The 16,293-nt window shown below is 40.8% G+C and overlaps 1 protein-coding gene across 5 annotated transcripts in view; it reads left to right on the top strand.

Moving 5' to 3' along the window:
* Positions 1-16,293, top strand: part of SMYD3 (SET and MYND domain containing 3) — a 658,827-nt gene that overhangs the window by 81,668 nt on the left and 560,866 nt on the right. For all 5 annotated transcript variants that reach the window (XM_073338294.2, XM_073338292.2, XM_073338291.2 and 2 more), the window contains one exon: positions 15,925-15,988. In XM_073338294.2, coding sequence (XP_073194395.1) covers positions 15,925-15,988 — 64 coding nt within the window. The remainder of the gene's footprint in view (positions 1-15,924; positions 15,989-16,293) is intronic.

The raw sequence follows: 16,293 nt of genomic DNA, 5'->3' as shown, positions 1-16,293 counted from the left end.
GTGAAGCATTCCTGGCAACTACTTTCCCCTGCTACCCACAATCAATTTACTCATCCTAAATCCCTCAAAAGAAAGTATAAACACAGCCCTAACTAGAGTAATTGGTACTCAGCCTTCGACAGTCCGTTTTTGTCCAGATTTTCCACTACTTTCCTAAAAGCAAATACTGATGGTGTGTCAGTCATCCCATTTTGGCATTCAGGATCCAGTATGCCCTCTCCATTGCTCTATAAACCTTTATAGAGATCTAGTTAACCAACTGCCTCAACACAAAAGGTGATACCTAGCATTTGAGAAGTCATGGCTGAACAAGCAAGGCTTTGTGCTTTTACTGCCCAAGTGAGTTTCTCAGTGAGTTCCTTGGGAATAAGCAAAGCATCTGACAACCTTGTACCATTCAAAACATGCAAAGAATTTGTTGAAAACTCCCCTGTAAGAACAGTAGGTCGCTTTTCCATAATGTCAAAAAACAAACAAACGAAGCCCACAAACCAACTAAAGCCCAGCAACCTAGCTCTAAATTAAAAAAAAAAAAAAGAAATATAAAGGGAATTTAATAAATCTTAAGACAATCTGAGTGTATTCTGTAGATTTATTTTGTGTTTATGCTGATATGAGTCATACAAATAATGACAGGTTTCAGAGTAGCAGCCGTGTTAGTCTGTATCCGCAAAAAGAAAAGGAGGACTTGTGGCACCTTAGAGACTAACAAATTTATTTGAGCATAAGCTTTCGTGAGCTACACGAAATACAGTGGGGAGATTTATATACACTGAGAACATGAAACAATGGGTGTTAGCATACACAGTGTAACAAGAGTGATCAGGTAATGTGAGCTATTGGCGGGGGGGGACACACGACTTTTGTAGTGATAATCAAGGTGGGCCATTTCTAGCAGTTGACAAGAACGTCTGAGGAGCAGCGGGGGGTGTGGGGGTATAAACATGGGGAAATAGTTTTACTTTGTGTAATGACCCATCCACTTCTAGTCTTTATTCAAGCCTAAGTTAATTGTATCCAGTTTGCAAATTAATTCCAATTGAGCAGTCTCTCGTTGGAGTCTGTTTTTGAAGTTTTTTTTGTTGAAGAATTGCCACTTTTAGGTCTGTAATTGAGTGACCAAAGAGATTGAAGTGTTCTCCGACTGGTTTTTGAATGTGATAATTCTTGACGTCTGATTTGTGTTCATTTATTCTTTTACGTAGAGACTGTCCAGTTTGACCAATGTACATGGCAGAGGGGCATTGCTGGCACATGATGGCTTATATCACGTTGGTAGATGTGCAGGTGAACGAGCCTCTGATAGTGTGGCTGATGTGATTAGGCCCTCTGATGGTGTCCCCTGCATAGATATGTGGACACAGTTGGCAACGGGCTTTGTTGCAAGGATAGGTTCCTGGGTTAGTGTTTTTGTTGTGTGGTGTGTGGTTGCTGGTGAGTATTCGTTTCAGGTTGGGGGGCTGTCTGTACGCAAGGACTGGCCTGTCTCCCAAGATCTGTGAGAATGATGGGTCGTCCTTCAGGATAGGTTGTAGATCCTTGATGATGCGTTGGAGAGGTTTTAGTTGGGGACTGAAGGTGATAGCTAGTGGCGTTCTGTTGTTTTCTTTGTTGGGCCTGTCCTATAGTAGAAGGTTCCTTCCCCACTCTGAACTCTAGGGTACAGATGTGGGGACCTGCATGAAAGATCCCCTAAGCTTATTCTTATCAGTTTGGGTTAAACGCTGCCACCACCAAAGTGTTACACAAAGAACAGGGGAAGTGCCCACTTGGAAACATCTCCCCCCCAAAATATTATCACTACAAAAGGTTCCTCTCCCCCCCCCACTCTACTGCTGGTAATAGCTCACCTTACCTGATCACTCTCGTTACAGTGTGTATGGTAACATCCATTGTTTCATGTTCTCTGTGTATATAAATTTCCCCGCTGTATTTTCCACTGAATGCATCCGATGAAGTGAGCTGTAGCTCACGAAAGCTTACGCTCAGATAAATTTGTTAGTCTCTAAGGTGCCACAAGTACTCCTCTTCTTTATACAAATAATGAGTATCTTGAATGGGCCGATCTATTGCTTATTATAAGTGTAATCAAAATACCTTTACAGATAAAAACGAAATCCTCCAGAGATCAGGATGCAATCTGGGTAGAAAGAAAAGACTTTGTGTAGACAAAAGGTAAAAAGAATATAAAATAGACTTCTCAGAGGGAGAGAGCATGGATGAAAAAAACACTCATATTCCTTTTTTCTCCTTTGATTCAACAAATGAACTAGGGAGATTATAGTGTTGTCTTCTAGTAATCCTAGGCTACCAGTTGTCTTTGCACTAAGCATGCCTAAGGCTTGATTCTTTTAAAATTGTCTAGTAAATTCAGGGTGTACCATCTCAAAGCCTTTGAAAACCACCTACTATATCCCATGGTTAAAGTTTTACCTTATCCTTACAATAAAAAAGGCTCATCCTAATCTGGTAGCACACTTAACCGTGAGTATCAATAGCAGAACCAATTAACTCCTCTCTTAGATGGAATAACTAATATTCATCAACCTTCTAAGATACAGAGAAGGTAGACAAATGGATGGCTGTGAGTATATTTACATACAGAATCCATGGAAGAAAGGCAAGCAATAGACCTAACGAGTTTGATTTTTTTAAAGTATTTGATATGGGGTCTCATAAAACTTCATTCTCAGATCAGTTTAGATTGTTTGGATATTAACATTGTAATGTGAAATTAAACTGTCTGTAGGACTGTAATTTAAGGGTACTGATAAACAGCAGAGTTGTGAGTTTGTGCGGAAGTGTGTGGCATTGTATCATAGACATTTGTTTTTGTGTTGAGTCCATTTTTATTAAATATATTAGAGGCTGATTTTTGCCTGGTTCTTGTGCAGGGGTAGTGTTTGCAGGGCGCCAGGCACTAGGAGTTTTCCTTCCCACATCGTGCAGGCCATGCAAAGGCCAGGCCAAACTGCTGCTCTCTCCCAGACGTTGCAGTGTGTGCATGGCGCCCCAAAGACGGTGAGAGAGAGGATATTGGGTCATTGTTCTGTCCGGCCATGCTGGGTGTGGGAGTAAGCTACACCCTATGGAGGGGTGTTATAGTGAATATGAGACCTCTGCATGGACAGCCCGCTATTGTCCCTGGGTGATGCAGAAGGGAGCCTTGTCACCACCAAGGCAAGGCTGTGCCTAAATGGCACAATCAAGCCCTTCCTGAGCAGGAAAGGGAAGAAATCAGCATATTGATGAAATATGCAGATGGCAGTCAATTGGGAGAAGTTGTGAACAGTAACTAGAACAGAACCATAATACAGATGAATGTAGAGAGAATAAAAACACAACACCCTGTTATCAGAGAGTGACAAGCTGAGGGGGGGTTTTTTGGCAAAGCGTTTTTTGTGAGGAAAATGATGATTTGTCAATGCCTGGTCCGTTTTGATGAAGCTTTTGTTGGGAAAGGTTTTCACGTCCAGGATGGAATTTCTGGAAGAGAAAGGGGGTATGTGTGGAGGTAGAGTCAGGGGCAGGGACTCCAAAAGAGCTGATAGCTTGGTGGTTAGGACATTCCCCTGGGATATGGGAGACCCAGGTTAATGTCCCTGTTCTGCCTGATTTGGAGTAGGGACTTTATCTGAGTCTCCCACATCCTAGCAGAGTGCCATAACCACTGGACTATAAAACCTCTCTTGCACACACACAGTGAACATGTCATTATTTATACAAAATGGAACAGCTCCAGTAGGAGTGTTTGAGAGAGCGACTGACACTCTAACCCAGTGTTTAGGGCATGATTCATAGCAGGGACTTGAACTTCAGTCTCCTGCATCCCAGGTGAGGGTCCTAACTACCAGATTATAGGTTATTTGGAGTTGTGTGGGGGGGGTCTCTGATTTTTTGCAAAAAAAACTTCAAAAGGTCTCGGGATCATCCTGATGTTAAATGGGAAAACTGAGAAACTGTTTCCCACCCTACTCTAATATAGACAAGTTATAGGGAATTCAGAAAAGATAAACCAAAAATGTTTGGAGGACTCGAGTGATTGGTTTATGATAAAAGTTTTAAAGGATTTTACTTTAGTTTGGCTAAGCAATGACTACAGTGAGACAAATCTATAGGTATTTGAAGGCTTTACATCTTATCTGTCTTAGAGTTTTCCATGGGACATATTACCAAAGTATTTAAGTGCTTATGGATGGAGAATTATTATTTATAAGTGTAAACAGGGATATAATTAGGAGTCCTGGAATAAATTTAAGAAAGGGAACATTTAGACTATCAAGAAAAAACTTCCAACACAGATCTATTAGGCAACATAGATTTATCTTCCAAAGAAAGTGTTGGGGCATTTAAAACTTAACCAGACACTGGTAAATGTACAGTAGGGGACACTCCTGCACCAATAAGTTTAATTAGTCCATCACCCTAATGTAGTTCTTAATCTATAAATTCTATAATTCTACATGTCATCCTGTTAATGTAAAAGTCATGAGAAGACAGTTTTGAGTATCAAGCTGGCTCCCAGCACTCTCTGGATGACATCTTCCAAGACCTAACAAAATGAGACCAAACCTGAGTACAGGAGGAACAAGCTGCCCCTGAGTCAGTGCAGCCAGTTTGTGCTGGCACTTTTATGTGTCATCAGTCATGTCGGATGACTGTGAGAGAAGATTTTCTGCATTTCATTCCTGCTTCCCAACTGTGTTGGGTGTGCAGAGAGATGATTGAACTGAATTCTATTTCTTGTGCATCAGCAGCAGAATTGTTTATCAAATCCCAATAAATTACATTTGTGCAAGTCGACTGAAGGCAAAGGGGTGGGCATAGGTATAATACAGGGCATAATCTGCAGACCGTAGGGATGCACAGGTGAAAATGAGGGCTTAATTTGGACTGTAGAACCTTCATTATTCTTGATGTGTAAAAAGGAAAGAATGCTGATTGACTTTCTGAGCCCAGGCTGAGTTTGCAATTTGCAGAGGTGAAGGAGAGTGGGAAATATTGTTTTATTTGTAAAATGAGCATATTTGATATGGAGTAATTGAGACAATCAAGTTTGCTTGCTCAGTTTTGTACTGCTGCCTAATTGGACTCTAAAGGTTAAGTCATACCTGTTGTTTGGTAGTATGCAGGAGATGCAGACAATCACTTTAGATAAGCCCAATGGCTATCTTCCAAAGATAATATATGTGTGAATTCCTTTGAAGCCTCTTCTGTAACCACAGTCTAGCTGGCAACACCCAGGGAAGGAATAAGACCCCTAGAGAGAAGCATAACCCAATTCTGGCCAGACCAAAGACAGACAAAGAGACTTGGACGGGGAAGGCTTTGGAATTCTGGAACAAAGACCTTTTAATTGGATTAAAGGTCAGCCCCTGTCCCACATGGAGAAGGACTACTCTGGGAGATGCTGATTGGAAAATAGAGGTAGGGCTTGCGGGTGTGTGGGCTCTCTTCCCACCCAGCTTGGTGTGGTCAGAGCTATTTATCTAAGCAAGGAGAACCTAAAAGGTTAGGTAGGGTTTATGTGTATATGACTCTTCTGTTAGTTTAACCCCATTTCTCAAACAGTTGTATTCCTGTTCACTAATAAATATTTTTTTTTGTTTTGAAAGGGCTGAACTGTGTATTTGCCTACATTTTCTGGTTACAAAGTTCCCAAGAGAGAAGATGCTTGCAGGGAACCAAGCCAAATTGGCTCTGCTAAAGGCACCGTTGTGAATAACGGGTGCTGAAGCCTGCGGACTCATTCTAAGAGTGGTAAATTCACTGTACTGCCTCTTAAATGAACTGGAGGCTCAGGGCGTATCCCTAGGAAAGGTGCACTCACAAGAGACTGTAGAGGGATACAAGGCATAGCATACTCTGTGATAGTAAATAAAGAGAATTTTAATCCAGAGTGGCTACTCTAGATTTTGGGAGGTTTATCAGGGACTTTCAAGTGCTGATTTTTCTTAGTTAGGGCTTCAGTGTACAATTTATAAACTTGAATATGTGTTAGACAGTATTTTTGTAGTTGTTCTATTAGCTGTCTCACTACTCTGATATCTGTTATCGCAAGAACATCAGTACATCTTTGTCTATTATGTTGAGCCTAGCAGAGGGCAGATTGGTCTTGGAAGGTAATTATAAGGAGCTGTTTTTCTCCTTGATTCGTGTCTAACCTCCTTTTCATGGTCCTGTGGCTTACTCAGGTGCATTGGAAAAAGAACAGAGTCATAGGTGTTAGAAGAACTATTCAGGACTTAAAAATATCTTGAGGTGAGACGGTTCGGCATGAATGCGTCAGTACTGAAAAGGAGTTTGATCTGGGTGGGCGTTAGATACTGAGTGAGCTAGAATGAGGAATGTGGGCAGAGTGTTTTCATGACTGCAGACAAGAAAGGACCCTGTTATATCTGTTGAAAGAATGAAGCATGTGCTCCTCTTTCCCTGCTTTGGCCAATGTCTGATCATTTCCCCTCCCCTCTGAACCCTACTTGTGGGGATTAGCCCATCTGGTAATGCAAAGACTGGGAATTGTCACTGTGCAGGAGCTCCAGAGGAAGTGGAAAATTTCCTGCATCCTTTCCACTCGGCACCATGTTGCTGCACAGAATCAAGTCATAATCTACCCCTTACTGTATATTTGGGGATGTGTATTGTCTTCGGACTGGCTCTGGTGGCGTGATGAATTTTAAAAAAATGCATTTTAACGAAGTATTCAGCTGTCTTTGGACAAACCGGACCATAAATGTTAATGATTTATTATAGTATGCTGTGTAGCTGTAGGTGTGTCGGTCCCAGGATATTAGAGACAAGGTGGGTAAGGCAACAGCTTTCTCACCAACAGGAGTTGGTCCAATAAGAGACCAGCTTTGTGAGGCTTGAAAGCTTGTTTCTCTTTCCAGCAGAAATTCGTCCAATAAAACACATCACCTCACCCACCTTGTCTGTCTAATAATTTATTATTGTAAGTTTTATTATTATTTAAGGACAGAAATGGGTTGGTAACACTATGAAAGACTGAAGTTTAGTGAAAACAGTTGTTGCTTGTTCACAGTTGCATCAGGGCTTTAAATTAAAAACAAAACAAAACCCGAGTAGGTTTTGCACAGTTCATGTATCAGACTGAAGTACCAATTTACAGCAACAGCTAAAAAAATGCTGGGAAAATTGGTGCAATGTGGCATGCAGTTGAAGGAGCAAACCTAGATTCTGAAATGAAAAACAGCAAGTAAAAAGATCCTGCATGGTTTTAAAATGAGATCACACTTAAAAAAAAAAAAGGGGGGGGGGTGAGCTCTGATTTATAGGAAGGGAAAAGTGTTAATAGGTTGAATCACAGGAAAAGCACCAATATGTTTGATATAACTGCACACAGTGTTGTGGGTAGTGTTTATCTGACACCTGGTGTCATGCTGCCTGGAGTGGCTCACTACTGTGAGTGTCTACCTGAAGGTAGACTTTGAAAAGCAGGGCATACACCCCCAATTGGTAGTATATTCTATAATTAGATTTCATCAACCCAGTACCAAATATGAACTCCCAAAGTACAACAGTCTGATAATTACTCCTGAGGGCATTCTGCGTCAAAAAATTCTGCACACAACATTGTAAAATTCTGCAAAATTTTGCAGATTTTATATGTCGGATAAATGTGGAGGATCCAGCATGGTATTGTGGAGCACAGGCCACTGGCTACAGAGATGGGACATCACTGTGCAGCTTCCCCCTCTCCCGCTCCCCCCAGGACACAAACTCAGCAGTGAGGCTGCACCCAGCCCTGACACAGCGCAAGGACCCAGCCTGCCCCAGAAACACCCCAGGGCCCTGCCCCTCTGTGTGGGCAGGTAGGCTCAGCAAGGCAGGATCCAAGTGTGGAGGGGATTAATGTGGGGCAATCCATGTGTGGGTTGAGTGGGTTCTGTGTGGGGCAATTTGGGTTTGGGCGGCTTAGTGGGCGATCTGGGTGTGGGGGAGGGTCTGGATCCACAGGGGCTTTTTGGGGGGATTCTGAGTGCAATGGTAATGGGACTGTGGGGGGGGTCCAGGGGAAGGTGGTTGGGGCTCAGCAGGGCAAGTCTGGGTGTTGGGGGCAATAGTGCTTGGCAGGGGGGTCTGGGTGGCTCAGTGCTGGGTCCAGATGCTGGGGGAGTGGGGCTCAGTGGGGTGGGGATCCAGATGCAGCTGGTTTGGGCTCGGTGGGGTGGGGATCTGCGTGCAGGTGGCTTGTTGGGGTGATCCAGGAGCAAGGGGAGTGGAGCTCATCGGGGCAGGGTGAGGCTTGGCAGGAGGGTCTGGGTATGAGGGGTCTGGATACATGGGAGGTAGGCAGATGGGGGAGCAGCTCCCTGTAAAGGGATCCCTTCCCCTGCAGCTGAGGAGCAATGGGTGCAGGTGAGGGGGGAGTTTGCAGAGCTTCCTGCAGCTGGGGGAGAAATCTGGGGTGGTTCTGACCTAACCCTGGATCCCATGCAGGGGAAGAGGAAGTCCTGTCCTCCCCAGCCCAGCTCCACAGGGTAGGAGCCACCAGCTGGGTCTTCCCCATTCCCACCTCCTGCCCCACCATGAGGTACTTCTCTGCCAGCTGCCCTGGGCACCCAACACATACTGCTGAGGAGGGTCGGATGACTGCTCTTGTGGCTTCCCTTTGCTTCTCCATCAGGAAGTCATTTTTCGGTGGGGAAGCAAAGATATTTGTGGGGGACATAAATTCTGTGCATGCACAGTGGTGCAGAATTCCCCCAGGAGTATATCATGGAGCAACGAAGAGTCCCCTTAGACACTCCAGTCTGTCTTGCCGCCCAGGCAAGTTGGACTATGTGACAAATGGTCACTTACACCAAAAATCACAAAACATCAGGTTACATTGAGTCACAAGAGACTAGTCACTCACCCAGGTCAATTTGCATCCTAGATCTCACACCAGACAACGCTGGTAGCCGATTCTATTGAGAGGAATGCATATAGAATCTTTGAACATCAACGCAATGACCACTTGCCTTCAAATGTGCAAGAGTTGGTACTTTCTTCCTTTATTTCTTCATTTGTATTACACAAGCCTACACAAGCCTTCTTTCTCGTTTGATGGGTAATTTAGTTACAGAGTTATATACAATGTAAATGTTCATTATTACATTCTAACAGAATTCAAATAAGTGAAAACAATTTATGTAGCATTCCATTGCTTTTCATGAAGTTTAGACATGAAATACATTCTTATATATTTAACAATCACTTTGATTTATACTAATACACAAGTGAATGGGCCTGGTTGTCAGTTCACAGCTTTGGCCAGAGCTGGCACTTGGCTTACGAGCGTCACACCTGGGTGTCTCAGCTACCTTGTGAGGTACAAGGCTGAAAGTCAAGTTCGTGCAGTCACTGAGAAGTGCAGGTGCATTATCCGTTATCAATGGAATGGTATAGTTGCTTTTATTTAATGTTTTAAAATTGTGTCCTGACCCTTTCATGTGTACTGGATATCACACTGTCAGAGCGTTCATTAAAGAAAGCCATCCTCTTTCTTTGCGAGCTTGCTCATGTCCATTCTATGCTAGGTGTGTACATGCCTTTTACTGGCACATACGTGCCCAGCTCCAAAGGGCGCCAGAGCCAGCCCAATGGATACCACTAAGGCAAAGATCTCCGGCAACAGTGTGCGTGGTGCACACACACTTAGTATGCAATGGACATGAGCAACACATCTCAAAGAACAACAGTTATGAAAGGTTAGTCACCGTTTTTTTCATCGTGCCCATGTTATAATCACAGCTGTTCAATAAATTGTTAGTTTGATTTTTTTTTTTTTTAAGGGTGATTTTTGTACATTGTGATAGTGAGGGAGGGACACTGGCAGGAGCCAGACAGTGCGGGCAAGCACGGGGTAAGTTTCTTTGCACAAGCTGTATCAATACACTTCAGTGCTGACTGGCAATTCTCTATTAGTGTACTGTTCATTTTTGTAAGTACGGGCTATTTTAAAATTGTGATTTAGGCTTCATCTCTCTGATAAGGGGTCTAGAGATGGACGGGCTCATCAGAGGTACTGAAAAATTTGCAGAGACCAGCAACAGCTGCAGTTCTCTTGTTCGTCTCAGCATGATGACTCCTTCCTGCTTGCAGCTCCTAGGACACAAATATCTCTCCTCTCCCCCCAACCCCTCCAAATTTGTAGCAGGCAGGGAAATGGGCCCACTCCCCACCTTTGCTGGCTAGCCATGGAGATAAGCACATGCTTTACCACCTCTAAGAGGAGCTGCTGCCAGCTCCAGCATACTCTGAAGGGCTGCTTTACCGGGATACACTGTATCTAGGGGCCTCTGGTAGGCCGCACTGCCCCCTACTCTCCTGCATTTGTACAGCACAATCAAGACCTGACTGTACTGAATGCTTTTATTAATAGTCCATTCTCTTGGAGAAAGGACATTCTAATGCAATTTTCTTTTCCATCTTTTGGATGTGTCTAGAATATTTCATTTCAGTGCTTTGAGGATTTTTTTAAAGTAAATCAAAACAAATACTTCCAGAAACCTGGGGCTATGTATTTTGTTTGTTTAAATACGAACCCTTCCAGTAATATTTGTGAAATTACTATATTTCCTTTCCCTGTTCTTTGGATTGAGAAAATAGGAAACCCTTTGAGTGATGATAGAAAATATTATTTCTGAATACACTGAGCCAAATGCTATACACATTACAAATGAGTTGACACCAGTGAGACTAGTCATATGTGTAAGGGAAGCAGTATTTGACCCAGTGAGTGTAACTGTTTCTGCTCATATCAAAACTAACAAAAGTTTATTTGATAACAATTTTATAAATATTTAACGGCTTCTATTAAGTTAATATAGTGTTGATACTGATGGGTAGAAGCTATGCAAATTGTCATCAATTTGTGTTTTTAAATACCTCAAAATATATAAATCCTGTAAGAAGTCTTATTCCTGAATTCTTCAATTTCAGATTAAGTATTTTAAATCATACTGTTTACTTTTGTAAAATTCCATGTCAGAATATTAATTGATGCCATAAATCCTACAGATGGAGGTTTGGGAGGGAGTTGGGAGAAAAGCAAAATGCAACAGTTTTGTCAATACATGCAGCTGCACCAAATATCCTAAATCTGCTCATCATTTGGGGGATGAGAGTGGGGAGGAAGATGATGAATGGATACTTCATTCATTATACAGTGCCAGCAGGGAGTCAGATTCTTCAAATACTTTGGCTGCTAGTGTCAGATGTTGGAAATAAACTTGAAGTAATGTTCTGTATCTTTGTTACCACTTCATTGTTAAATGTTGGTAAAAAAGGACCCAATGCAGCCAGGTGCTGATCACTGTCATCTCCCATTGGTTTCAGTGGGAGTTGAAGGAGCTTAGCACCTTGCAATCAGGTCCAAGCTATGTGCGGTTTTCAGATGGCAGAATAAAATATTTGCTGTACTTAACTTCAGTTATTTCAGCAAGTCTTTGCATCTTTTAGGAAGAAAATAAAATACTGAGAGAAGATATTGCAACGGTCTGTCAAGGTCGTACAATACAGTGCTGTGAGTTAAACAGTATAGATGCAAGACCTAAATTTTGGATCTGTATTAGAAAGTTCTTAAATTGCTAAGGGATGGATTCATATAAATCATGGCTCTTGAAGGGTCATATTTGTGGTGGATAATGGATTTGAGTATTACTTTTTGGTACTTTAAGATCTTGTTTCATTTCAGTTACTGTAACTATGGATATGTTGCCGAATGTAAATACTAGTTCATCATCATTCCGTTAGAGTGAAATTTACCCTAGCACAGAAGGTCTGCACAAAAACTTCTTTTGCTCAGTCCTTCTGCACCTGGCTGAATTAGGGGTTAACTTTCAAATGATGCACAGATATTTTAGTTAAGTAGCTCCTGGTAGAACTTGCATGGATAGAATTAAATCTGAGTGTTTACAAAATGCTTGCCTGATCACACTCTGTCAAACAATATTATTTGAATGACTAAAGAGAGAAGTTCAACAGAGGCTCTTACCCATTGATGTAGAACACGTTGTATACAGAGTTCCTCATTTCCATAATCCAAAATAAAGAAGACCTAAAGGCCCTGTGATCTGCTTCTGTTCCTGCAAAACTGTGTAATGATGCAACTATGCAGAACAACTTGGGGAAACTCCAGAAAGTGACAATCTCAAGAATTTTATATGATGACATAGAAAACGATCTTCGTAGATCTCTACTTTTCTATATCATTCCATGTTACCATACACATTTGCAGGAGGTAGCATTGAGCATGATGAATCTGTTGTGTATGGCTGACTTCCACAATAACGTGTTGATGACCCAGGAAATAGAACTTTTTGTAGCGTGTGCTGCCTGTGATTTGAAAGATCTGGAGAAAAGATCTCATTAATGTATGTAATTAAAATAAATATGGAGGATTTGCCCCATTTTTAGAAAGAAAGGGTAGATTTCCTGAAGATTATCCTGTATCCTTGACAGAACATGTTGATCAGTATTACAAAATGTATGTCTCAGACGTAGTCCAGATGGAGATAATTTTGTGTGTGCGTATGCACATCCGTTAATGGTCTCCACCTAGACTATTTCTGACATTCAGATATCTGAGCAGCTCCAAAGAGCAATAATTTTGTCCTTTAATTTTCATACTAAATAAACCTACCACAAAAATGTTTAATTCTTTCCTCCTACATTATACTGATCTGAGATCCAAATCCAGAATGAGAAATATTCAGTTCTTCACCAGTAGCTTTGTTAGAGTTCTGATATTTTTGGGCCCTAGAAATGAGAACTTTATACAATTGGAGAGGCGAGATTTCCAGCACTTGATTCTAGCTTTGGATTGTCCCCAGACATTGGATTCTAAAATCACAACACTGTTTTGTATGGGAAAGATATTTTAGGTACTATTTAGAAGATTTTTAAAATTATTAGTTTTTTTACTCTCCAAGCCCTTTCTAGTTGTACTCATGATATCAAGGCCCTTACTTTTTGTAGGTAGGGTGAAAGACAGGAGCAATAACAGGATTTTAATCTCAGACATTTCTAAAATATTTTCTTTCTGCTAGTTGTATGGTATTCAGCACATCACACAACATATTCTGTAAGGGCCTTGGTATCATGAGTTCAATTATAAAGGGGTTGGAGAATAAGAAAGCGAATGCGCAAAGATTGGCACTCATTTGGAATGATCCATCTGATTCATTCGTGGCCTCACAACTTGTAACCAATGCAGTTATTGGACCTGATGTAGATAAAATTTTTAAGCTGCTTCACACCATCATATGTAGTTTTATACACTGTATATTGAAATCATTGGCTTCACTACATTTAAATAATAATGGAAACCCAAATTCATACTTTTATACCACAGTTCACCATAATGAATTCTCTCTAAATATTTCTGTATATTACATAACTTAACTTGTATTTCTTTATTTCCACATAAGTACATGGCTATATTTTAATTCCTCTTATATTTAGTGTATGTTTGAGATTCCCTGTTTTCTCCTCCATCTCTTATAAGAATTCTAAAAAAGGCAAAGTTAAATCAGCAATGAGTTTAATATGCAAATACTGGTGCATTTTAGTGCACATTTAGTGCACATTGATACAATAACTTTGTTCCACATGTGGAATTCTCACTGGTGTAAATTCTGCACAAAGGACTTAGTCTGTGCTCAAGAGGGATCTATTTTATTTGGCATTCTGTATTTATTATGTTGTTTTGGATAGCTATAGATTCTTAGTCATAAATTAAATTAATGGAATCAATGGACCAAATTCATTGCTCAGAAGTTATTGGTTAAGGTTTGTGACCAAGTTGGTGCCATCTCACTTTATTTGGACATATGACTCTTCGAGGCATTTGCTGTGAATTTAGAGTGAACATAGGGAGTAAAAGTTGGGGGTAACTGAGTGTATATTGATTTAAATAAAGGAAAGAAGAATGGTTCCGTGGTTAAAGTACCAGATTGAAAATCAGAAGTACTAGATTGGATAGCAGAAGACCTACTGTAAAATTCTGACCCTATTGAGGTCAATGACTAAATTCTTTGAGTTCAGTGGGCCCAGCATATCACGTCTAGTTTTATTGAGAGCTGTGCTATTGATTTAAAGTCTGAGCCAGCAAAGTGATCCACATGGCAGACCCTTATGCCCCCATAGAATGCCTGTAAAGACAATAGGAATCTTACAGGGTCAGGTCCTTAAGGTATAAACAGGAGCAAATCATTTTATTCTCTCCCTCTGCCTTCTTTTCGTCATCTGTAAAATTGGGACAGTTATTTGCCTCATGTGTCTTGCAAAGGTCATTTAGGGTATGACTGCACTGCAAGCAAAGGGGTGATTGCAGCACGGGTAGGTATACTCATGCTAGCTTTCATATAGCTAGCCTGGGTAACAATAGCACTGTAGGTGTGGCAGTACAGGTTAACTATCCAGAGTACAAGCCCTACAGGGAGTCTGGAGTACTCTGAATGCTAGCCTGTGCTGAAGCCCGTGCCACTACCTCTACACTGCCATTCTTACCTGTGCCAGGCAGATTAAAGCTAGTATGGTATACCCACCAATGCTATGATCACCCCTTAACTTGCAGTGTAGACATACTCTTGATGTTTGCAATCCATTTTCAGCTCTTCAAATGGAAGGTGCTTTAGGAGTGCAAAAAGGTATTAATATAATAATTAATGTTGTGTATAGTGGTTGTCAAACATAAGCATCTGTCAGACTGGCTATGTGTCTTTATGCATAAGTCTGTAGTTTATTAGTGTAAGAAATGTGTCCAGCTGCCTATTAGTAGGAGTATTTCCACAATGTAGGAAGGACAATCCTACCGTCTGGCTAGCTAGTATGTCCTTAATTTAGTCTCTTTTCTCTTGAGTCTTCTGTTTATAACACCATATTCTCAGTGTCAATATATGCTAGGAAAGCATATGGTTAACTTTGTTTTAAAATATAAAGCTAAAACCTCTGGGCTTTTTGCTGGTGCTGTGACAGCTAAGAAATTGGCAAGAATGTTACTACAAAGCATATTCGAATGCCAGTGCAGCTGAGAACAGAATTTGATTTATGACATGTAAATTTGATTAATTTTCTGCATAATTTCATGCTAAATATTTCCTCACCATCTAATAATTTACAAAACTTTTATTAGTAAATTATATTTTCTCCCCAAGTCAAGTTCTCAGCTTGTCATATGACTTAAATTAAGCCAGCAATCGGGAATCTCACTCAAGCCAAGAGGTGCTTTGTAGAATCATAATTAAAATGTTCAAATGTATCTCTGGTTCAAACTTCTCATCTCTCCCCGTGCGCCACCAGTAGTCTTTTTCAGATGGAGTTTTTGCTTTAGTCACATTGTTTACCAATCACAAGCAACCTTTTTTTAAGGCATACATTTCCATTACCAGGTCATCTTCACATTGCAAATAACTCAGTGTCACAACTGCAGATTAACAGCAAGAATCTTGCTTAAGACAGGTAGTAGGGTCCTGAATTCTGCCTTGCAACATATTATCACGTTGCTGGGCTCCAAAGACGACAACATCCAGCTGTGCTGCACCATAGTCTGAGACTCTATTGCATTAACCACAAAATCTAATTCCTTGACAGTATGGTAGCAAAGCAAGAAAAACAAATGATTCCTGTTTTATCTCACTGGAGAGTAGGGAGACTCCTCTTAAGTCTAGACACCGATAATCTTACTGTTAACACACAAGCAGCCCCATTGACACTAGTAAATAAATAAACTATTCATAGGGTAAGATACTGTTTAATATGAGTAAGGAAATCAGAATCTCTAGCCCTTAGGTTCTTGCCTTGACTTTGAATGTAAAAATAAATACAATTTGTCCTTTTTGTGGCTCCTTTTTTCCTTCAGATATTTGGAAATATTTTTATTTTTCCTATATAACTAATACAGGATGTTTCTTACAGGAATGAACGGCTGCTTAGATGCTCTCAGTGCAAAATTGCCAGATACTGTGATACACGTTGTCAGGTAATGATCATTTTTAAAAATAATGACAAGCTACTAAAGAAAAAAAATAACCGTTTAGCTGTGGGGTTTTCAGTATGTTGTGTTGCCATTACTCATTAATGGTCTCTGGACATCTATGGAATCCATTAAGTCAACAAGTCATTAACAATGAGCAAAAAAAATAAATAAATCACCCTCTCATTGCAGCTTTTGCTTAATGCTTATTAATTTACCTAACTAATATAACTAATGCAGACAATGTTGATATATAACTTTTTCACAGCTTGCCTCTTCCTCTCATTTACTAAGGCTAACACTTTCAAAAC

The sequence above is a fragment of the Lepidochelys kempii genome, chromosome 3 (genome assembly GCF_965140285.1).
Source record: "Lepidochelys kempii isolate rLepKem1 chromosome 3, rLepKem1.hap1, whole genome shotgun sequence".
NCBI lineage: Eukaryota > Metazoa > Chordata > Testudines > Cheloniidae > Lepidochelys > Lepidochelys kempii.
The sequence above is the reverse complement of the archived record's forward strand: the minus strand, read 5'-3'. Positions and strand labels throughout refer to the sequence as shown.